General features: G+C 45.2%; 1 protein-coding gene across 1 annotated transcript; it reads right to left on the bottom strand.

Annotated features, from left to right (window-relative positions):
* Positions 1-2,069: 2,069 nt before the first annotated feature.
* On the bottom strand, positions 2,070-23,585 carry LOC139159760 (patr class I histocompatibility antigen, B-1 alpha chain-like). Its single transcript, XM_070737133.1, has 9 exons — positions 23,469-23,585; positions 22,036-22,311; positions 20,430-20,705; positions 18,895-19,176; positions 17,011-17,286; positions 9,283-9,558; positions 7,934-8,215; positions 4,010-4,046; positions 2,070-2,785 (listed from the first exon to the last, which is right to left on the bottom strand). Exons 1-9 carry the CDS (start codon positions 23,536-23,538, stop codon positions 2,776-2,778), a joined length of 1,785 nt encoding a protein of 594 aa, XP_070593234.1. The 5' UTR covers positions 23,539-23,585; the 3' UTR covers positions 2,070-2,775.
* Positions 23,586-24,348: the final 763 nt, after the last annotated feature.

Below are 24,348 nucleotides of genomic sequence, written 5' to 3'. Positions count from 1 at the left end.
GGTCCATCTAGTCTGCCCTTATACTATTTTCTGTATTTTATCTTAGGATGGATATATGTTTATCCCAGGCTTGTTTAAATTCAGTTACTGTGGATTTATCTACCATGTCTGCTGGAAGTTTGTTCCAAGGATCTACTACTCTTTCAGTGAAATAATATTTTCTCATGTTGCTTTTGATCTTTCCCCCAACTAACTTCAGATTGTGTCCTCTTGTTCTTGTGTTCACTTTCCTATTAAAAACACTTCCCTCCTGGACCTTATTTAACCCTTTTAACATATTTAAATGTTTCGATCATGTCCCCCCCTTTTCCTTCTGTCCTCCAGACTATACAGATTGAGTTCATTCAGTCTTTCCTGATACGTTTTATGCTTAAGACCTTCCACCATTCTTGTAGCCCGTCTACAGGATGAATTGCTTCCTAATTGGCTGTCTGCCATGACCCCCTCTGAGGGTCTCATTTCGCAGTCACTCCCTGCTTCCGACAAAGCAGTCAGCAGTAAAACAGGCCTTTGACACTGGGAGGATTCACCCACATCCACCCGCACAGTCCTTGGGACAGGAGCTGGCCCAGAGCCAACCACAACAAGGTTGTATACATCTCTGCCGGATGCTCACAGTGGTGTGGAAGAAGGCTTTAGGGTGCCATTCAAAGCTTTTGCCCCATTGCAAAGGATGCTTCTTCTTGTCCAGCAGCAGGTTCGTCATGCTACCTGATGCTAAACAAGGCTCATGACTACCGTGCACCTGCCGAGTACAAGAACTCAGGCAGCCGCTCCACCCTGCCTGGCTACCTTCTCTTCCAGTCTAGAAGCAATGTGCAACTGGGAAAACACTCCCCAGGGGTAGTGATTTCAGACAGTCTCAAAATGGGTGAGCAGTGCAGTCAGGCGGTAGGGAAAGCAAGTAGGATGCTTGGCTGCATAGCTAGAGGTATAACAAGCAGGAAGAGGGAGATTGTGATCCCCTTGTATAGAGTGCTGGTGAGGCCACATTTGGAGTACTGTGTTCAGTTCTGGAGACCTCACCTACAAAAAGATATTGACAAAATTGAACGGGTCCAAAGACGGGCTACAAGAATGGTGGAAGGTCTTAAGCATAAAACGTATCAGGAAAGACTTAATGAACTCAATCTGTATAGTCTGGAGGACAGAAGGAAAAGGGGGGACATGATCGAAGCATTTAAATATGTTAAAGGGTTAAATAAGGTCCAGGAGGGAAGAGTTTTTAATAGGAAAGTGAACACAAGAACAAGGGGACACAATTTGAAGTTAGTTGGGGAAAAGATCAAAAGCAACGTGAGAAAATATTATTTTACTGAAAGAGTAGTAGATCCTCGGAACAAACTTCCAGCAGACGTGGTAGATAAATCCACAGTAACTGAATTTAAACATGCCTGGGATAAACATAGATCCATCCTAAGATAAAATACAGGAAATAGTATAAGGGCAGACTAGATGGACCATGAGGTCTTTTTCTGCCGTCAGACTTCTATGTTTCTATGTTTCTATCCAGGGAAATCGATTGACAGGGACCACACATGTCCCCCCTGGCATCGCTCCGCCCCGCCCAGGGGGGTGCAACGCTCTATTTGAGAAGGACCTTGGAGAAGGCTGGCATATAAATCTAATAAACTGAATTGAATTGAATTGACTGTATTAAACAGATAAAATACACACAAGAAAAAAAGAAGAAAACCTCCCATCTTTATCCCCAGAAAGCATAATGAAAATTAACAACCTATAAAGATCTTTTAAGTAAAACCAACTCTTCATCCTATTCTTCACCCCATCCTCTATAAACCCATCTCTAAAACCTCACCTTTAACCTTCAATCTCTATTTACCAAGACTAAACAGCAAAATCCCATTAATGGGGTTACGCAATCTACGGTAACTATTTATTTAATTGGACTTGTGTGCTGCCCCTCTCCGTGGACTCGGAGCGGCTCACAACATATACCAAAATACATAACAATAGTTTGTCCAATTAATATGCTAAAACAAAAGGATTCTTAAAATTCTAATTTAAAATATTCATTCACACAATAACCACGCTGTCTTTGAAGCCAATTTGAAATCTTTTGATCCAACAATTAGTAACATTTATTTATTTATTTATTTATTTATTTATTTATTTATTTATTTATTTATTCATTCAATTTTTATGCCGCCCTTCTCCTTAGACTCAGGGCAGCTTACAACATGTTAACAATAGCACTTTTTTTTAACAGAGCTAGACTATTGCCCCCACAATCCGGGTCCTCATTTTACCCACCTCGGAAGGATGGAAGGCTGAGTCAACCTTGAGCCGGTGATGAGATTTGAACCTCTGACCTTCAGATCTACAAGTCAGCTTCAGTGGCATGTAATGTATTCATTTCTCCTCTGCTCCTCAATTATAATAAAAGATCCTCGGTGATGCAGTGGTTAAAAGTGCAAGCTACTTCTGCTGATCACCAGCTGCCATCAATTTGCAGATCGGATCTCAGTAGGCACAAGGTTGATTCAGCCTTCCATCCTTCCCAGATGGGTAAAATGAGGACCCAGATTGTTGGGGTCAATACACTTACTCTCTTTAAAATGGGTAGAGAGGGCTGTAAGGCACTGTGAAGCGGTATATAAGTCTAAATGCTATTGCTATAAAAAGAGATTACTGATTCAATGATGAAAGACCCAAAAAATCTTTCTTGGTCCCAGCATGCAGGAAGGGTCTCCTAAGAGTCCGGTCGAATTCAGGAAAAAGCAGATCCATCTTCATTCCTCACTCTTTATGCTGTTAGTGTCCACTACAAAGAGGAGGGAGAAAGTATCCAAGGGTTAGTTTATTTATTTTTATTTTATGTATTCATTTGTCCAATACACAAATACAGTGGTACCTCATCATACGAAATTAATTGGTTCCAGGAGGAGGTTCGTAAGGTGAAAAGTTCGTAAGATTAAACAATGTTTCCCATAGGAATCAATGTAAAAGCAAATAATGCGTGCAAATCCTTCAGGAAAATCCCAAACTTTAGAAGGGAGGCGAACAGAGGGCAGGGAGAGCAGCTAAAGGGGGCGAGTAGAAGAAGCAAGGCTAGGCTAAAGGGTGAGTGGGAAGGAAGAAAGGCAAGGGGGGCGCCCCTCCCTTTTCTTTCTTCAAAAGACACCAAGCACGTTGTTCTCGGCAAAAATTTTCCTCCCCCAAGCTGCCCCTCCCTCCTCCCTTTTCTTTCTTAAAAAGACACCCTTTCAGTTCCTTTGCAAGCACGTTGTTCTCTGCAAAATGTTTCCTACTCCAAGCAGCCCCTCCCTTTTCTTTCTTCAAAAAAGGGGAAAAAAAGAAACCCCTTCATCCCAGCAGCAGCTGCTTGGGTTCGTAAGGTGAAAATAGTTCGGAAGAAGAGGCAAAAAAATCTTAAACACCGGGTTCGTATCTTGAAAAGTTTGTTAGAAGAAGCATTCGTAAGATGAGGTACCACTGTACATAGGAAGAAAAATAGACATGTAGTAATATATATAAGGGTAAAGTGAACTTAGAGGAGAGGATATATGAAAGGAAGAGAATATATATGATAGATGAAAGAAAGGAAAGACAATTGGACAGGGGACGAAAGGCACACTAGTGCACTTATGCACGCCCCTTACTGACCTCTTAGGAACCTGGAGAGGTCAATCGTGGAGAGTCTAAGGGAGAAGTGTTGGGGGTTAGGGGTGGACACAATTGAGTCCGGCAATGAGTTCCACGCTTCGATAACTCGATTGTTGAAATCATATTTTTTACAGTCAAGTTTGGAGTTGGATCAAGACATTCACAGAGCCTGAGAACTGCCGGAGGATCAGAGTTTGGGGGACAGGAAGACCCCTCCCTGGAACCTTCTCCCCCAAATCCCTTCCCTCCCAGTATTTGAGATGAATAGGAGAGACAAGAGGGACTTCCAAAGTATCTTCACCCTTCACTTGGTCCTTGGACTCCAAAGCCCTCCCCTCCCTTCCTCCCCCTCCCCCCTCACGGCCCCCACGATTCCACTCACCTGCAAGGGGGGGGGCTGCTAAACGGCCTGGTTGCCCCTGGATTGGAGAGAAAGACACAGAATGAATCAATTACTTTTTCCTGTGAGGAGGACAAATCTCTCTCTTCATCACTAAACCTCTTCAGCTTCACAAACTTCGCAGAGGACATCAGGATTTTTATTAATTTATTAATAAATTTATTAATTAAGCTTCCACCCCAAATAGCCCATTAAGGGGACTCTAGGCAGCTCACAGTATAATTCAATAAACTGCCATGTTGAACATTTAAAACAATACTATATGGGAAAAAATTCTAAGGGTTGTTAGACAAGAAATTGAATTAGAAAAAGAGACTGAGTAAGGATTTTAAACAGGGGGGGAGGTTAGAAGTACTGTAATACTATTAACCCAGGTGACGAGAATAACAGGGAGGCAGCACTAATAAGGGATATACATCTAAGATAAATTTGAATGTAAGATTGAAAATAAGGATACAATAATAAAGGCTTTGGCAATAAGCAGGGGGGGGTACCATTCCCGGTCCTACCGGAACACAGCCCTACAGATTTCCATTTCCCCCCCGGAAATAGGCAAAAACAAGGTAAGTGGTCGCTCGCCACTGCCCACTGCCGTTCGCCCCACCCGCGCCTATCATTGCAGATAATAATAATAATAATAATAATAATAATAATAATAATAATAATAATATTGGCATAGTGAACTGGACTCAAGCAGAGCTGGAAAACCTGGACAGGAAAACTAGAAAATTAATGACGATCCATCATGCACTACACCCCGCAGTGACGTTGACAGGCTGCATTTATCAAGGAAAATAGGCGGCAGAGGACTTTTGCAAGTGAAGCAGACAGTGGAAGAAGAGAAGCATGCATTAGCTGACTATGTGAAGGAGAGCAAAGAGTCAGCGTTGATGGAGGTCAATAATAGGAAGCTTCTCAAGGTGAAGCAAACTAAGGACCAGTACAGAAAAACTGTAACTCGATGTCATATGGACAGTTGGCGGAACAAAGCATTGCATGGCCAGTTCTTGGAGAAGATTGAAGGCAAAGTGGATAAAGAAAAGACCTGGTCATGGCTTACAAGTGGAACACTCAAAAAGGAGACAGAAGCACTAATACTGGCGGCACAAGAACAGGCCATTAGAACAAATGCTGTCAAAGCCAGAATTGAAAAATCAACAGACAATCCAAAGTGCAGACTCTGTAAAGAAACAGATGAAACAATCGATCACACTCAGCTGCTGCAAAAAGATCACACAGACTGACTACAAGCATAGACATGATGCTGTGGCACAGATGATCTACTGGAACTTGTGCCAGAACTACCATTTACCAGTGGCAAAGAACTGGTGGGATCATAAGCCTGAAAAAGTGGTCGAAAATGAGCAAGCAAAACTACTGTGGGACTTCCAACTTCAGACTGACCGAATTCTGAAGCATAACACACCAGACATCCTGATTGTGGAGAAAAAGAAAGTATGGATCATCAACATCGCAATCCCAGGGGACAGCAGAATTGAGGAGATAAATTACTGAAATACGAAGATCTAAAAATCGAGCTGCAACGACTCTGGCATAAGCCAGTGAAAGTGGTCCCAGTGGTACTTGGCACGCAGGGCGCAGTGCCAAAGGATCTCAGCGGACATTTGAAAACCATCAGAATTGACAAAATCTCTATCTGTCAATTGGAAAAGGCCACTTTACTGGGATCGGCAAAATTCACATAATTCACCGCTACATCACGCAGTCCTAGGTGCTTGGGAAGTGCCCGACTGGTGATGAAATACGAAATCCAGCATAGTGAACTCGTTTGCTGTTGTATTGATATAATAATAATAATAATAATAATAATAATAATAATAATAATAATAATAATAATAATAATTTTTAGACTTGTATACCGCTCCTCTCCGAAGACTCCCCCACACACTGTCCATTCTGCCATGCCACCGCCCGCTCACCACCATTCAACCCCTGCCCGCTCCCCCCTTCCTGCTCTGCCACGCCGCTACCCGCTCACCGCCGTTTGCCCCCCCAGGCCTCTCACAGCAGCTTCCCCACCACCACCCACTGAGGCGCGCTGCAAGTGGCCTGCCTGACCTTACCTTGATCCGGTGACAGTGAAGGGCTACCAAAATTTTTACTACCACACTGCAGGTGTGGCTTATTTTGTGGATGTGGCTTGATAGGTCATGTGACTGGATAGGAGTGGCTTATAGTGTTGGGCAAACCGAACCTGCACAATTGAGGTCCATACCGAATTTTGTGGTGTTCGGCATGCCAAACCCGAATTTTTTTAAAAAATCATGCTTTGATTCGGCGTTCATGCCGAACACTGCGAAAGCCACCACCCGGCTGTCATCTGCTGAGAAGAGTAGGAGGAGCAGGGCGCCAGTGGCGGCAGAGGAAGGCAAATACTGGGGAACTGTCGGCCGGTCGGGAGGCACAAAAGGAGCTGGGGGATCCCACGAAGAGATTCCGGGAGCGGAGCTTTGACGTCACATATACCGGCAGGTTGCTAAGGACGCCAAGGTAATCACTTCCTGGATTCTATCCTCCCTCCATTATTCTAGTGCCACCCCCAGAATCCAGGAAGTGATCACCTTGGCATCCTTAGCAACCTGCCGGTACACGTGACGTCAAAGCTCCGCCCCCGGAATCTCTTTGTGGGATTCCCCAGCTCCTTCAAAGGGAGGTCTTTTCGTGTAAAAATAAAAATAACTAAAAATAAAAAATCTGTAAAAATAAAAAATCCGTAAAAATAAAAAACGATGGAATTCCAGGGGCGGAGCTTTGGCACCACGGACCGTTCGGGTTCAGATTCGGCCGAACTTTTTGTGACGTTCGTCCGAACTTGCCGAACCCGAACACCATTGGGTTCGTCCATCACTAGTGGCTTGCGTTAGGTTTCAAGCATTACTCATTTTATTTTGTAGAGCAGGGGTCCCCAAACTTGGAAACTTTAAGACTTGTGAATTTCAACTCCCAGAATTCTCCAACCAGCTATGAAGACCTCCATTCTAGAGAATACTATAGCCATTCAGAAAGGAGGGAAAGGCAGTAACCCAGATCACATAGTATTAGTTCCAGATCTTATCTCCTTATGCTTTTCCTAAACACTTTTCTTTGTAGCAGAATCAACGGCTTTGGGGTTTTTAAACACCCAAAGAGGACACCGTGCATTTTCTTTCAACATCTTTTGGTGCAAATGGGGTGCTCTGAGGTGGAACTCCATTTTTGCTACCCCACTGCATTCCACCCCCCACCCACCCCGTCCAGGCAGCAGCCCACCCCTGTTTCTCAGCATATGCAGAGTTCTTTGAGAGAGGGCTTTTTCCTCGGGTTTTATGCTCAGCATTGCAAATTCACATATCATAACATAAAATAACGTGCAACTTCTTTCTTAGTGACCTTTTGCCCTTGAAAGCAGGAATCCCTGTTAGTCTCTCCTGGGAAAAAACTCAGACTTGGGAGCCTCTTTTCTGACTCCTGATGTCCATCAGTCCAGCCACTCTCTGCATTTCCTGAAGTCAGCTGCAGTTCATCAATTTCAATCAGAATTTGCCTTCAGATTCCTCCTGATTCTTCTACTTTAGGAATTATAAACAAAAGCAAATCTATTTCTGGTGCTCAGTGTAACTGCTGCTTTTCTAATGGGAGAAAAAACAGGGGAGGCCTAAGAGAGGATCTAAGGGCATTTCATCAGGATCGGCCAAGTATTGTGATAGGATTCTGTAGTTTCCTTTCTAACCCATGAAGTCAGTTCTAGGGTCTGGTCCCTGCAGCTTCACCAACCTCAAACAACGGAAAAACCAATGGATTAAAGCTCAGGTATGTTCACATCTGGACACACCTGGGGTCAGATTTCTCTCCCACCCCCTCCAGGCTGCCCAAGTGCCCGGCCTTTCCCTCCCTGCAGCCTCTCACCCTTCAGCTCCAAGTCCAGAGGATCCTGCAGGCTGTCGTGCTCCACGTGGCACCGATAGCGGCCCCTCTCTTTGGGGTCGATCGGGATGCTGATCCAATAATAGTAGGTCCCATCCGCGTTAGGGGCAATAGAGCCACGGAAGGTGTCCTGCAGCCAGACCTCCCCGTCCCTCGTCCAGGTGACATCGATCTCCCTTGGGTAGAAGCCGTGGACCCGGCAGATGTGCGTCTCCATCCCATCCTCCACCTCCGTCCTGCTGCTCATCGTCACCACTGGAGGCTCTGCGGAAACACCGGAATTGACTCTGAGCCCCTCCAGAGACTGAAAGGTGGGTGAGAAAATCAGGGGCAGGAAACTCTCCCCCTATTTCCCCCTCCGCACCTGAAGCATCTCAAGGGGTTTTGGGAAATGCTCCCAATCTGGAAAACGCTCAACCACAAGAACTCCTGATTTTGAGTCCTTCCCAGGGACTCAGCCTGAAAAACCTCCGGCAGCAAATTGAGGGTCCAAGGAAATTCCTCTCTGTCTGCTTTGAACTCTGGCTGATCTTGGGCTGCTCCCTTCAGGGGAGGGAGAGTGGAGATGGTCTCTTAAGGTCCCTCTCAAAACAGCCACAACACAGAAGATTCTCTCTACTTTCTGCCTCCTCTTCTGCTCCCCTGAATCTGAGGCTGCTGCAGGCCTCTTTCCAAGGGACACAACCCCAATTTTAAGGGGAAGAGAGATCAAAGGGAATCTCACACTGGTCAATTTGGAAATGAGATTTTGTCTCTGAAAAGGGGGGGGGGCAGAGAGAATGATACCAATGGAAGAGAGAGAGGATTCTCCCCATGTGGGGAGGGATTTTTGGAAATCATCAGTAAGAGGGGGTACTGATAATGTCTTCTTAATGATAGAAGTGGAGCCCTCTAGTGGTGGGGGTGGGAGGTGCACCATCATGTGCAAGGCAGGGAGAGAGCCCCCTATGGGATGTGGGCAGAAGCAGAGTTAATGCGGGGAAATTAAAGGTGCTCACCATTCTTGATTACAGTTTGACTAATGGGGATTTCATTGAATAGCCCCAAATGGTTCCCTCATTGTGGGCAGTGAAGAGGACACCCTCAAGGGCTTTTCCTGCCTGACCCACCCAGACACCTGCCAGACAGAGGCTGCATTTCCTGGTCCATTGAATGGCTGCCTGGTAGGGAGAACCAATCAGGGCTTCCCATGTTCTGGAGAGAGGCTGGAGGCGGGGGGGGGGGGGAGAGGATTCCCACCAGGGAGAAAACAGGCTGTAGACCAGGGGCTGAATGAGTACAAGAGATCCGGCCATAAAGGAGGAAAGTCCAGTCTGCATTCAGATGCTCACGTGTCCTCAGTAGTATCTCATTCCCATAGGACAGGTACTTCTCCAGCCACTCAATGCATTCCTCCTCCAGGTAGAGCTTCCTTCTCCGATTATATCCTGGAATTGCGTCCCATTTCCTCTGGGTGATCTGGGCCTGGGGGTCGGAAGCCACCCAACTGAGGGTCTCCTTGTCGAAAGTGATGAAGGTCCTCCCATTGTAACCAAACTGCTCAAACCCTCCTGTGCTCCCGTCTCTCCGGAGCTCACAGCCATACATCCTCTGCCATGTGTGAAGACCTGAAAGACAAACAGGAGGATGGTTTCCATAGTCCTGAAGATACACAAAGCTGCACCTCTTCTTCTTCTTTTTTTCAAATGTTTTTATTATTTTTCAAAAGATAAATATTACAGACACAACATATAACATAAAAAGGAGCTACAGTCGCTCCACTCAATATAGCAGTCTTCATTATACAGCAGAACATATTATTGTTTAGATCAATGCAGATTATATAAGAATATCTGTTACAACTCGCTATGTAAAAACACATCTAATAATATATTAAAGTATCTAAAGAACTTAATTATGAGTTAAACCAAATCCAAATAGAAAAACAAATATTACATTGTAGTATAAAACATTACAATCTAACTTACTTTTTCTATTAAATTTAACTTTTTTGCTAATATTTCAACAACCTTGTGTACTTTTTATTTTATCCCACCAAATGTATACCATCTGCCAAATATTATAAAATTCCGATTCTTCTTGGTTATTTAACCGTCTCGTCATCATATCGAGCTCAGCACATTCTAAAATTTTCCTAAGTATTTCTTCTTCTTTCGGTGTCTCCGTATCTTTCCATCTTTGGGCAAAAACAATCCTAGTGGCTACTAATATATGGACTATTAAATAATATATATCTTTTTTATATTTATTATTTGAAATGCCTAATAAAAAAATTTCTGGAGTTTTCTTAATTTCTTGCTGTGTTATTTCTCTTAGCCATCTTTCTACCAAGTTCCAGTAATTTTTTGCTTTTGAGCCATTCCACCATATGTGATAATAAGTACCTATTTCTGTTTTACATTTCTAACAATTAGGTGATTTGCTTGGGAACATTTTTGATATTTTTATTTGTTCTTACTTTTATCAATAGAGTTTCTAATGTTAAGATAAATAGCAATGGTGAAATGGGGCAACCCTGTCTAACTCCTCTTTGTATTTCAAACTTTTCTGTTTGGTCATTATTCAAAATAATTTTAGCCATTTGATATGAATATATAGCACCGATTATATTAAAAAATTTAGTACCAAAGTTCATTTTGTTCAATTGCAATTTCATAAAAGATCAATCAACATTATCAAATGCTTTTTTTTGCCTCTAAGAATATTAATGCCATTTGTTTTTCTGGATGCTGTTCATAGTATTCTTATGTGTTTATAATTGTCCTCAAATTATTTTTAATCTGCCTGTCCAGTAAAAATCCGTTTTGGTCTTCATGTATTATTCCATTCATAATATTTTTTAATCTAAAGGCCTATACTGAAACAAAAAAATTATAGTCTACATTTAATAAAGAGATTGGTCTGTAATTTTGGATTTTTTCTTCTCAGTACCATGTTTGTGTATTAAGGTTATTAGAGCTTCTGACCAGGTTTTAGGGATTTTACCATCTGCAATTATATTATTAATGATCTCTAACATATTTGTTGTAAGTATATTATTATTTAACTTATAAAATTTTGCCGGTATAGCATCAGGACCTGTGGCTTTATTTATTTATTTTATTCTTGAGTACTTCTTGTAATTCAACCATTGTAAATGGTGCATTAAGTTTTTGTTGTTGTTCTTCTGTTATTATTGGTAAATCTATTGAACTTAAAAATTAAAAGCCTTATATTCACTTATGTCTTCTTTTTGGTATAATTTTTTATTAAATTCCAACACTATCTCCTTCTTCTCATCTATTCTATATCTAAGTATACCTCTACTGTCTTCTATTTTTTTTATTATTTCAGATTCTCTTTGGTTCATTAATTTATATGCTAACCAATGTCCCGGTTTATTTGCATGTTCAAAGTACAGTAATTCCTCGTCTTACGAACCTAATTGGTTCCCAGGGGAGGTTCGTAAGGCAAAAAGTTCATAAGGTGAAACATTGTTTCCCATAGGAAACAATGATAAATAAATTAATGTATGCAACGAAAAAAACCCACCAAAAAACGCCGGCGCCCGGCTGTTTCAATTGAAACAGCCGGGCGCTTCTCAGCATTCTCCCAATGCCGAACCCGGAAGTTCGGCAAAGGTTCGGGTTCAGGTGGCCGCCGAGAAGCCCCGCCGCCCAGCTGTCTCCTTTTGAAACAGCCAGGGGGCTTCTCTGTGGCCTCCCGAATGCCAAATCCGGAAGTTCGGATTTGGCGTTCGGGTTCAGGAGGATGCTGGGAAGCCCCCCGGCTGTTTCAAAAAGAGACAGCCGGGCGGCGGGGCTTCTCAGCGGCCACCCGAACGTGAACCTTTGCCGAACTTCCGGGTTCGGCGTTTGGGAGGCCACCGAGAAGCCCCCCGGCTGTTTCAAAAGGTGACAGCTGGGCGGCGGGGCTTCTCGGCGGCCACCCAAACCCGAACGTTTGCCAAACTTCCGGGTTCGGCATTCAGAAGGCCGCCGAGAAGCCCCACCGCCCGGCTGTCATCTTGTGAAACAGCCGGGGGGCTTCTCGGCGGCCTCCTGAACACCGAACCCAGAAGTTCGGGTTTGGCGTTGGAGTTCAGGAGGACGCTGGGAAGCCCCCTGGCTGTTTCAAAAAGTGACAGCCGGGCGGCGGGGCTTCTCAGCAGTCTCCTGAACCTGAACTTTTGCCGAACATCCGGGTTCGGCATTCGGGAGGCCGCCGAGAAGCCCCGCTGCCCAGCTGTCGTCTTTTGAAACAGCCGGGGGGCGTCTCGCCGGCCTCCCGAACGCCGAACCCGGAAGTTTGGGTTTGGCGTTTGGGTTCAGGAGGACACTGAGAAGCCCCTCGGCTGTTTCAAAACGTGACAGCCAGGCGGCGGGGGTGGGTTAGTAAGATGGAAAACGTTCATAAGAAGAGGCAAAAAATATCCAAACCCCGGGTTCGTATCTCGGGTTGTTCGTATGGCGAGGGGTTCATATCATGAGGTACCACTGTATTCCTGTTTGGCACATTTTATTTTTTCTGCTAACTGTTCTTGTTCTATTAAATTTATTTTATGTTTTACTAGATCCCTTTTCCTTTTAGCCGTATTATCATCTTGGTTACCTTGTGATACTGCTTCTAAGTCTCTTAATTCTGCCTCTAATTGTTGAAGCTGATTCTTTTTCTCTTTATTCCTTTTTGCCCTGTAGGATATTGTCAGGCCACGTATATACGATTCATTGTATCCCACAGATTTTGTGGTGAAGTACCTGTGTTTTTATTTAAGTTTAAAAAAAATTAAATTCTTTTTCTATCCATTCTATATATTGGGGGTCTCATAAAATATTTATTTGTCAATTACTCTGTTTTTTATTTCCTTTCTATAAAATTACAGTTATGGTCTGCCCAATTATTAATTTCTATTTCAACATTCGAAATATGTTCAGAAATGTAAGTAGAGGTCTATGCAATATCTATTCTAGTCCAAATTTTATGAGGATTTGAATAAAAGGTGTATTGTTTATTTGAAGGATGGCGTTCACGCCAGATGTCTTCCGATAATAATTCTGAACTCATTTTCCAAAATGTTGTTGGTAAAATTGTTTTCTTTTTCTTTTCTTTCTTTTTAACTGAATAGTCCATTTGGCTATTAGACATAGCATTAAAATCTCCAACTATAATCATATTTTCAATAGATAACTCAATTATTTTTTCATGTAATTTTTTGTAAAATAGTTTCTGATTTTTATTTGGCGCATAGATCGATATAATAACGAGAGGTCCTGTTTCCAATTTTACTTGCAAGATTAAATTTTTGCCTTGATCGCTATAGAGTTCTTTGGTCTCAATAATTTCATCAATGTAAACTGCAATACCTGTTTTTTTTTGGTCTGCTAAACTGGTAAAAATATTACCTAGTTTTGGGTTGCATAATAGTGTTCTGTTTGAGTTTTTTGTTCTCAATCATTTCAACAATGCAAACTGTGAAGAGGATCAGGGGCTTGCCAAGTAAGAGGGAGGAGAAAAAAACCTAACAATTCATTTGTGTTTTAAATAGAGTTAGTTAAAAAGATTTCTACCACATTGATTTTAAAAAAAAGAATACTTAAATCCAGTTTTCAATAGTATCCAAAGTAGTCCTGTCTTCTTCTTCTGGTAGATGAAATAAGGCAACTCAATCTTGTTGTTATTTGAAAATAAATCAATGTCCAAAGTCCATATAATGTCTAAAGTCCAATGTCAAAATAGTTAAACAATCCTTGTTGCCCAATTGCAAAACACCATTTAAACCAATTGATTGTAGTCCAAATAATCCAGATTATAGTCCAAAAGTAAAATCCATATAATGTCCAAATGAAATTCTAATCAGGGTCAAGAAATTTCTTCAAAAACAATATAAACCACAATCTAAACTGAAAGTACCTTAAAATATTTTAGTCCTTATACTTTAATAGAAACATAGAAGACTGACGGCAGAAAAAGACCTCATGGTCCATCTAGTCTGCCCTTATACTATTTTCTGTATTTTATCTTAGGATGGATATATGTTTATCCCAGGCATGTTTAAATTCAGTTACTGTGGATTTATCCACCACGTCTGCTGGAAGTTTGTTCCAAGGATCTACTACTCTTTCAGTAAAATAATATTTTCTCATGTTGCTTTTGATCTTTCCCCCAACTAGCTTCAAATTGTGTCCCCTTGTTCTTGTGTTCACTTTCCGAATAAAAACACTTCCCTCCTGGACCTTATTTAACCCTTTAACATATTTAAATGTTTCGATCATGTCCCCCCTTTTCCTTCTGTCCTCCAGACTATACAGATTGAGTTCATTAAGTCTTTCCTGATACGTTTTATGCTTAAGACCTTCCACCATTCTTGTAGCCCGTCTTTGGACCCGTTCAATTTTGTCAATATCTTTTTGTACGTGAGGTTTCCAGAACTGAACACAGTACTCCAAATGTGGTCTCATCATAAATCCAAAAAGAAAGAAAATGAAAAATCTTTAGCAAATCCAAATAAATCCTTAGAAAATCCAAGTGTACTGAAACGTGTCTAGTCCTTTGTCTTCATTAAATCCTTTGTCTTCATAGAATATTAAACCTCCATCTTGTGTAATATTTTCCTGCTGCTGCTGCTAATGCAGTCACCGTGTAGATTCCACACAAGAGGCAAGGGAACCAATAGCTTTAAGTTTGGTTAATTCTCTTTGTTTGCAGAAATAAAGTTCAGTTCAATACAATCCTTATCCCCTCGGTTCTGATATATTTAACAATACCTTCCAGGAATAAAGTCGTGGGATGAATTTGGAATAAATTCGATCTTACACTCTAAAATGGTCTCTGTAATTGTGTGAGCTGAAGCTGTTCTGGCTTATTTTAAAATCCACTCACACTGGCAAATTGCTATAACTTCTTTCTTTCTTCTTCGCCTTAATTAGATATATTTATTTCTGTATTAATTAAACTTGTAGGAATATTAATCGCTTTACTTTCTTTCCTCTCCATTGATCTAAGCACTCTGTAAGACTTCTTTGTTGTTGTTTTTCCTTCCTCTCTTGTGGAGGTGCCACTATGGCCGGGCGAAGGATATTGCCAGGGCCCGGATCTTTGCTCCTGGCACTGCGGGGCAATCCTTTACCTTCGGGGTAGTGGCGGATACCCCTGGCTCTGTTCCCTCTAAGCTGCGCATGTCTGCGTGCGCGCATCCCAAAACACCCACACACAAAACCTTTTCCAAGGGCGCTCAAGGAGCCGCGGCCGCCCCCCCACGCCTCCAGCACCCTCGCGCCCCTTGCTTCTCGCCGCTGCCCTCGACCACCTGCCCAATCTGCTTCTCTTTCACCTCCCTCCTCCGCTTCCCGCCTTGGGGCGCGGCTCCTCCCGGAGCGGGAACACACGCCCCTCTCGCAGTCCCTTCGCCGAGAGCACTTTCGTCCTGGGCTATCACCGAGGGGGCTGCAGGAGAGGTGGGGCAGGCGTTCTCACAGCGGAGGGCGGCAAAGGTGATTTTCAATGTTGGGTGTGCGGGTGCGCACACTCCCCATCCCCTTGCCAGCCCGCTCAGAACATTAAAAATAAGAAAAACCTTCACCGGCGAAGGTTTTTCTTATTTTGAATGTTCCGGGAGGGCTGGCCGGGAGATGGAGAGCATGCGCACCCACCCGCGTGCCTGACATTGAAAATCACCTTCGCCGGCCTCCGCTGTGAGAACGGAGAGAGAACGAGAGTGAGAGCAACAGATAGAGCAAGATAGAGAGAAAGTGAGAAAGAGAGAGAGAGAGAAAGAGGGGAAGAGAAAGAGATAGCAAGAGAGAGAGAGGAAGAGAGAGAAAGAGTGAGAGAAAGAAAACAAGAGAGAAAGAGTGAGAGAGAGAGAAAGCAAGAGAGAGAAAGAAAACAACAGAGAAAGTGAGAAAAAGAGAGAGAGAGAGCAAGAGGGGGAGAGAGAAAGAGAAAGAAAACAAGAGAGAGAGAGGAAGGAAGAGAGTGAGAGAGAGGAAGAAAGCAAGAGAGAGACAGAGAAAGCAAGAGAGAGAGAGAAGAGTGGAAGGAAGAGAGAGAGAGAGAGAGAAATGATAGAAAAAAAGGGGAGAAAAAAAGAGAAATGAGAAAATGATTGAGGCAGAGAATGATAGGAAAGAGAGAGAAACAGAGAGAGAAGTGACTCTTGATTTAAATCATATGGTAAAAGCACTTAAATAATAACAGAGAGAGAAAAACCCCAGCCCTCACCTGTTTTTATTATTAGTTATGTTTTTGGTTTTGCTGGTTGTTTTAGTTTTAATAGTAATGGGTTTTGGTTTTTTTTTAATTATTAATTTCTCTTAATAAAAAAGAAGGGATATTTATTTATTTATTCTATGCCACCCAGTCCCAAGGGGACTGCCACTCAGACACTATACTTTTCCGCCCACACCGAAAAAAAATTAGAGGGAACATTGCCCCCCTTATGTTCGGAGACCCCCTGTTCTAGATCAGACTCTCCGGATCTGATCCGATCGCTGGGGATGCGACCACCAGGGCAAAAACGGAGGTCTGGGGACGGAGCTCAGTCCCCAGCCTCCCAGCGCAGTTGCTACCACTGGAAGTGTTCAACTGCCCCTCTTCTTGCAGTGACTTTGACACAGGTACTGACACTTCCATTTCCTCCCTAGAGTTCAAGGGAAAGACATTGTTTAGTCGACGGGACCCGGAGAAGGCCAACTCTGTGGGACCTTATCAGTCGCTGGGATTCGTGCGGTAGCAGGCGGTTTAGGAGGTACTCTGGCCTAATGCCATGTAGGGCTTTAAAGGTCATAACCAACACTTTGAATTGTGACCGGAAACTGATCAGCAGCCAATTTAGGCCTGTCCAAATAGGGCCGCAACTGGTGCACCAGGCGAACCTGGGCAAATGCCCAGGTAGAAAATGTCAGCTATGGAGGCAAGGACAATCTTAGATGGATTTTACTAAAAGAATAAATATGTAAAAAAGACTTTTTAAAAGGTTTGGAAGCAGCCTTTCCCCTTGAAGGGACCCCCCCCTTTCTCCCCCCTCTGGTTCCTGGGGAGGGGAATATGGGGCTGGAGGAGCCACCCAACCCATCACTCACCTTCGCTCTGATTGTAGCGACTCCTCAGAGACTCCAGGCGATCTCTGGCCAACTCCTCATTGCCACGTAGTCTGTAGGTCTCTCTGTCCCAGTACTGGGGATCCTCCTTCCCCACTTTCTCCATCCAGGAGACTCGAGGCTCCAACCTCCGGCTGTTGCTGTCGTAGTGAACAAAGACCTGACCATCCACAAACCCCACAAGGACAAAGTGGGGCAGCCCCTGACTGGGCTCCGATATGGTGGTGTAGAAATATTTTAGGGAGTGGGAGGAGGCGCCTGGAAGGGAGCCAGAGGGGCAGAGTTAGGGGGCTTCAGTCAAGGACCCTGGTGCTCTATGGGGCATGGAAGACCAGGTCTGGGAAAAAGAAGAGAACTGGAGACGGAGAAGGAAGAAGAGAAAACGAAGGGGGAGATGATGGAAGAGGGAGAAAAAGCAAAGAGTGCAACCCTATAACTCGAGCCATAGAGGCCCAGTGGTTAGAATGCAGCATTGCAGGCTAATTCTGCCCACAGCCAGGAGTTCAATCCTGAACTGCTCAAAGTCAATTCCTTCCGAGGTCGGTAAAATGAGGAGCCAGATTGTTAGGCTGACATTTTCAACTGCTTCGGGTGCGCTTGAAAGCATTGTGAACTAGTATACAGGTATATTCTGCTACCCCGCTCGCCGTTCCCCACCCCCAGGCCTGTCACAGCAGCTTCCCCACCACCGCCCGCCGAGCCACGCTACAAGCGGCCCGCTTGGCTTTACCTTGCTTGGGTGACAGTGAAGGGCTACCAACATTTTTACTACCACAGTGTGGGTGTGGCTTATTTTGTGGATGTGGCTTGATAGGTCATGTGACTGGGTAGGAGTGGCTTGCATTAGGTTTCAAGCATTACTCATTTTATTTTCTAGAGCAGAGGTCCCCAAACTTGGAAACTTTAAGACTTGTGAATTTCAACTGCCAGAATTCTCCAGCCAGCTATGAAGACCTCCGTTCTAGAGAATACTATAGCCATTCAGAAAGGAGGGAAAGGCAGTAACCCAGATCACATAGTATTAATTCCAGATCTTATCTCCCTATGCTTTTCCTAAACACTTTTGTTTGTAGCAGAATCAACGGCTTTGGGGTTTTTAAACACCCAAACAGGACACCGTGCATTTTCTTTCAACATTTTTTGGTGCAAATGGGGTGCTCTGAGGTGGAACTCCATTTTTGATACCCCACTGCATTCCACACCCACCCACCCGTCCGGGCAGCAGCCCACCCCTGTTTCTCAGCATATGCAGAGTTCTTTGAGAGAGGGCTTTTTCCTCGGGTTTTATGCTCAGCATTGCAAATTCACAAATCATAGCATAAAATAACGTGCAACTTCTTTCTTAGTGACCTTTTGCCCTTGAAAGCAGGAATCCCTGTTAGTCTCTGATGGGGAAAAACTCAGACTTGGGAGCCTCTTTTCTGACTCCTGATGCCCCAGTCCAGCCACTCTCTGCATTTCCTGAAGTCAGATGCAATTCATCAATTTTAATCAGAATTTGCCTTCAGATTCCTCCTGATTCTTCTACTTTAGGAATTATAAACAAAAGCAAATCTATTTCTGGTGCTCAGTGTAACTGCTGCTTTTCTGCTGGGAGGAAGAACCAGGGGAGGCCTAAGAGAGGATCTAAGGGCATTTCATCAGGATCAGCCAAGTATTGTGATGGGATTCTATAGTTTCCTTTCTATCCCCTGAAGTCACTTCTAGGGTCTGGTCCCTGCAGCTTCACCAACCTCAAACACTGGAAAAACCAATGGATTAAAGCTCAGGTATGTTCACATCTGGACACACCTGGGGTCATATTTCTCTCCCACCCCCCTCCAGGCTGCCAAAGAGCCCAGCCTTTCCCTCCCTGCAGCCTCTCACCCTTCAGCTCCAAGTCCAGAGGATCCTGCAGGCCGTCATGCTCCACGTGGCACCGATAGCGGCCCCTCTCTTTGGGGTCGATCTGGATGCTGATCCAGTAGTGGTAGGTCCCATCTGCGTTGGGGGTCAGAAACCCATGGAAGGTGTCCTGCAGCCAGACCTCCCCGTCCCTGGTCCAGTAGGCATCGATCTCCCTGGGGTAGAAGCCGTGGACCCGGCAGACGTGCGTCTCCATCCCATCCTCCACCTCCGTCCTGCTGCTCATCGTCACCACTGGAGGCTCTGCGGAAACACCGGAATTGACTCTGAGCCCCTCCAGAGACTGAAAGGTGGGTGAGAAAATGAGGGGCAGGAAACTCTCCCCCTATTTCCCCCTCCACACCTGAAGCATCTCAAGGGGTTTTGGGAAATGCTCCAAATCTGGAAAACGCTCAACCACAAGAACTCCTGATTTTGGGTCCTTCCCAGGGACTCAGCCTGAAAAACCTCCGGCAGCAAATTGAGGGTCCAAGGAAATTCCTCTCTGTCTGCTTTGAACTCTGGCTGATCTTGGGCTGCTCCCTTCAGGGGAGGGAGAGTGGAGATGGTCTCTTAGGTTCCCTCTCAAAACAGCCACAACACAGAAGATTCTCTCTACTTTCTCCATCCTCTTCTGCTCCCCTGAATCTGAGGCTGCTCCAGGCCTCTTTCCAAGGGACACAACCCCAATTTTAAGGGGAAGAGAGATCAAAGGGAATCTCACACTGATCAATTTTGAAAAGAGATTTTGTCTCTGAAAAGGGTGGGAGGGCAGAGAGAGAATGATACCAATGGAAGAGAGAGAGGATGGGTTTTTGGAAATCATCAGAGGGGGGATTCTCCCATTGATCCTAATCTCATGCAGTTGATCCTGGAGGGATCAAGGACCCCAGGGGGGAAAGGGTAGGCTGAGGGGGGAGGGGTGGGAAAGGCTCACTGAGAATTGTGGGAACCTGTTTGAGGTTTAAGAGGAAGATCCACAGAAACTTTGGAAAGAAATGAACCCTTCATCCATGGCCCTTTTGGCCCATGATGGGGTACAGATAATGTCTTCTTAATGATAGAAGTGGAGCCCTCTAGTGGTGGGGGTCGGGGGGGCACCATCAAGTGCAAGGCAGGGAGAGAGCCCCCTATGGGATGTGGGCAGAAGCAGAGTTAATGCGGGGAAATTAAAGGTGCTCACCATTCTTGATTACAGTTTGGCTAATGGGGGTTTCACTGAATGGCCCCAAATGGTTCCCTCCTTATGGGCAGTGAAGAGGACACCCTCAAGGGCTTTTCCTGCCTGACCCACCCAGACACCTGCCAGGCAGAGGCTCATTTCCTGGTCCACTGAATGGCTGCCTGGTAGAGAGAACCAATCAGGGCTTCCCGTGTCCTGGAGAGAGGCTGGAAGGGGGGGGGGGGATTCCCACCAGGGAGAAAACAGGCTGTAGAACAGGGACTCAAAGGGGCTGAATGTGTCCAAGAGATCCAGCCATAAAGGAGGAAAGTCCAGTCTCCATTCAGATGCTCACCTGTCCTCAGCAGCGTCTCATTCCCATAGGACAGGTACTTCTCCAGCCACTCAATGCATTCCTCCTCCAGGTAGAGCTTCCTTCTCCGATTATATCCTGGAATTGCGTCCCATTTCCTCTGGGTGATCTGGGCCTGGGGGTCAGAAGCCACCCAACTGAGGATCTCCTTGTCGAAAGTGATGAAGGTCCTCCCATTGTAACCAAACTGCTCAAACCCTCCTTTGCTCCCGTCTCTCCGGAGCTCACAGCCATACATCCTCTGCCATGTGTGAAGACCTGAAAGACAAACAGGAGGATGGTTTCCGTAGTCCTGAAGATAGACAGAGCTGCCCCTCTTCTTGCAGGGACTTTGACAGAGGCACTGACCCCCCCATTTCCTCCACAGAGTTCAAGGGAAAGGAAGCCCCCACCACTAACCTCCCTTCCCCCCTCCCTCCCCTTCCCTCTCTGCATTCCCCTCCCCCCAGGACGGAGTCCCTGAACCTTCCCAGGAAAAGGGAATCTGGAAAAGGCAGCAGAGGATCCCAAGGGAGACGGAGAGAAGGAGGAGTGGAAAAAGAAACAGAGGGATGGAGATCCTTCCATCTTTCTCTCTGCTGTTCCTCTGGGGGGAAAGGAAGGGATCCCAGAGAGGGAACAGGAGCCTGGATCTGCGGCTGCAAAGAGGGACTGAGAATCTTGCGGTCTCCAAGATGTTCTGACTGATCCACATAAAAGCTTGCAGGGATCCCTATGACCATCAATCTTGCTCTATGTGACTTACTGCTATTTGTTAACATAGTCCACCAATATCAGACCCTCCAACTTTCAAAGGAGGGGGGAGATTTCAGTCTCTTTTTAACTCAGTTTATATCAATATCAACATTCAGAAAGGAAGATGGATTAAATGTAAACATGTTTTCATCCACTGCAATTGGTAGAAAATGTCAGCTATGGAGGCATACAGTGGTACCTCTATCTAAGAACGCCTCTACTTAAAAACTTTTCTAGATAAGAACCGGGTGTTCAAGATTTTTTTGCCTCTTCTCAAGAACCATTTTCTACTTAAAGAACCCGAGCCCAGAAAAATTACCCAGGAAATTTGAGAGCGGCACGAAGGCCCGGCCAGTTTCCTGCCATTCCCCGTGGGTTTTTCTCTGGCACAGTGTATGGGAGGCAGCCTCGTGCCGGGTGTATGGGAGGCGCATGCTCCTCCTCACCGCCTCAGAGTCCCTCTTTTTGTTTTTAAGCCTTAAAGTTTTGGATTTTTTTGGTTCCCCTCCCCTTCTTCCTTCGGCAGCGACTCTCCTCCTCTCCTTCCACCTCCTCCTCCTCCCACTCAAATTCCGAGCTTTTATTTCTTTCCTAATGGGTTTGCACGCATTATTTGCTTTTACATGGATTCCTATGGGAAAAATTGCTTCTACTTACAAATTTTTCTACTTGAGAACCTGGTCACGGATTGAATTAAGTTCTTAAAGAGAGGTACCACTGTATATAAAAAATACTTTTTAAAAGGTGTGGAAGCAGCCTTTCCCCTTGAAGGGAACCCCGCCCCCTTTTTCCCCCCTCTGGTTCCTGGGCAGGGGAATATGGGGCTGGAGGAGCCAACCAACCCATCACTCACCTTCGCTCTGATTGTAGAGATTCCTCAGAGACTCCAGGCGATCTCTTGACAACTGCTCATCGCCACGTAGTCTCTGGGTCTCTCTGTCCCAGTACTGGGGATCCTCCTTCCCCACCTTCTCCATCCAGGAGACTCGAGTTTCCATCCTCCGGCTGTTGCTGTCATAGTAAGCGAAGACCTGATCGTCCACACAACCCAAAGTGACAAAGCTGGGCAGCCCCTGACTGGGCTCCAAGAATGAGGTGTAGAAATACTTCAGAGAGTGGGAGGAGACGCCTGGAAGGGACCCAGAGGGGCAGAGTTAGGGGGCTTCAGTCAAGGACCCTGGTGCTCTATGGGGCATGGAGGACCAGGTCTGGAAAAAAGAAGAGAACTGGAGACGGAGAAGGAAGAAGAGAAAATGAAGGGGGAGATTGATTGATTTTTATTTATTTTGTCCAATACACAATGAGGGTTTAGTGGGCCACCACAGAGAAGGCTCTTCCCCTGGGCCCCGCCATACAACATTGTCTAGCCGACGGGACCCGGAGAAGGCCAACTCTGTGGGACCTAACCGGTTGCTGGGATTCATGTGGCAGAAGGCAGTCTCGTATTGAATAGAATACAATAGAATTCTTTATTGCCCAAGTGTGATTGGACACACAAGGAATTTGTCTCCGGTGCAGAAACTCTCACTGATCCTTTTTAATTTTGCAAACTGTACCATGTTGAGAGCTTCTGAAATGGAAGAAGGAACCTTTTGGGAAGCAAATTTCTGCCTGTCTCCTCATCTCCCCAAAAGCTTTGGGGATATTGGGTTTCATTTTAGGACCAAATGATGGTAAGGATAAGGAGAAAGTGACAATCAGGAAGGAGGAATCTTGAGGAAGGTTATTAAGAAGCCCTTCTCTCCAATATTCACAGGAGAACTTTAGTCTGATCGTTCCACTGCACCAGCATCTGCCAAGACATGGATCCGATTAGAAAAACCAGTCAGGTTCTCCCAGCACCAAAAGCCCCAAAGTCCTTCCCAAGACAGGAAAGAGGACCCGAAGGCAGGAAAGAGGATCCAGGTGAAGGGGTTGGGCAGCTAGGAAGTTTGTGAACTGACCTGTTCACCTGCAAACGCTGCTTTCCGACAACCTCCCATTTGGGGGAAGGAAATAACTGCCTTTGGGGCGCCCAGATAGACTTGACTGACCTCTGGAGGGGCCACCTTGTCCTGTCCTCAGAGGGGCTCTCCTGAGGGCGGGAGGGAGCAGAGGCAACGGAGTCCCCTCCTCCAGGCCTCAACTCTTTGGGACCGAATCTTAAAGTGGCCACAGGTGGGAGGGGGAGCGGATTAGAAAGAGGACCGAAGCAGGGTTCTATTTCTGGGAATCAACTTTTGGACGGAGGGGAGAGAAAGAGTCCCTGGAAGAAAAAGGGGCCGGAATCTCCACAAAAGGACTCACCATCGCAGCTGTCCCGGAGGGCGACCCCCAGCAGCACCAGAAGCAAGAAGGGCGCAGAGCACAAAGCCATGCTGCCCCGATCCTCAACCACCACTCCGCTCTCGGAAAAAGTCGCAGGCAAAAGAGGACTCGCCTCAAGTGACCAGCAACGCAACAATCCAAAGCAAGCCGGCGATTGGCCAAGCTCAACCAATAGGAAAACAGTATCCCCCTGTCGTCTATGTTGCTAGGCGGACGACCAGGAGCAAGCGGTCAGAGAAGAAAGCGAAAGTTCTATCTTGGGGGGGGAGGGCGAAACGGCGGGAAGGGCGAGCGGATTCTTTGGACCTGTGGGGGGTGCAGGCGAGGGGGAGGGGAGACCCCACACAGCCCCTCGCAGTGGGGGATGAGGTGGAGCTGCCAAAAAGCAACGCAGTCTTGGTGTCAACAAAGGAGCAACTTCAAGAGAACCCGAGAAAGGATAATCCTGGTTTATCCTGCACTAGTGAGCTTTCCCCCCCCCCCCCCGGGATGCTGGTCCTATTCTGGTTTCCACGATTCAAAAAAGATGCTGAGACCCTGGAAAGAGTGCAGACAGGAGCAACAAAGATGATTTATTTATTTTATTTATTTATTTTGTCCAATACACAATGAGGGTTTTAGTGGGTATATATCTATATACACATAGTAAAATACATGATGAAGGTTATAGAGGAGATATTCATAGTAAAATATATCTAAGAAAGAATAGAAGAGAAGATATAGGAATAGAACATATCAATGAAAGAATAGAAGAAGAGATATAGGAATAGAAGAAAGGTATAGGAGATATAGGAGAGTCTTCGGAGAGGGGCGGCATACAAATCTAATAAATAAATGAATGAATGAATGAATGAATGAA

The sequence above is a fragment of the Erythrolamprus reginae genome, chromosome 2 (assembly GCF_031021105.1).
Source record: "Erythrolamprus reginae isolate rEryReg1 chromosome 2, rEryReg1.hap1, whole genome shotgun sequence".
Lineage (NCBI taxonomy): Eukaryota > Metazoa > Chordata > Lepidosauria > Squamata > Dipsadidae > Erythrolamprus > Erythrolamprus reginae.
This window is presented reverse-complemented; position numbering and strand designations above follow the sequence as displayed.

What these genes read in the sequence shown, in the direction of transcription:
- LOC139159760 (XM_070737133.1), bottom strand. Translation starts at nt 23,538, where the DNA reads ATGGCTTTGTGCTCTGCGCCCTTCTTGCTTCTGGTGCTGCTGGGGGTC. An exon ending in CCTCCGGGACAGCTGCGATG is followed by an intron (nt 22,312 to 23,468) that starts GTGAGTCCTTTT and finishes GGTCCCTTCCAG; the next exon opens with GCGTCTCCTCCCACTCTCTG. An exon ending in TCTGGACTTGGAGCTGAAGG is followed by an intron (nt 17,287 to 18,894) that starts GTGAGAGGCTGC and finishes GCTCCCTTCCAG; the next exon opens with GCGCCTCCTCCCACTCCCTA.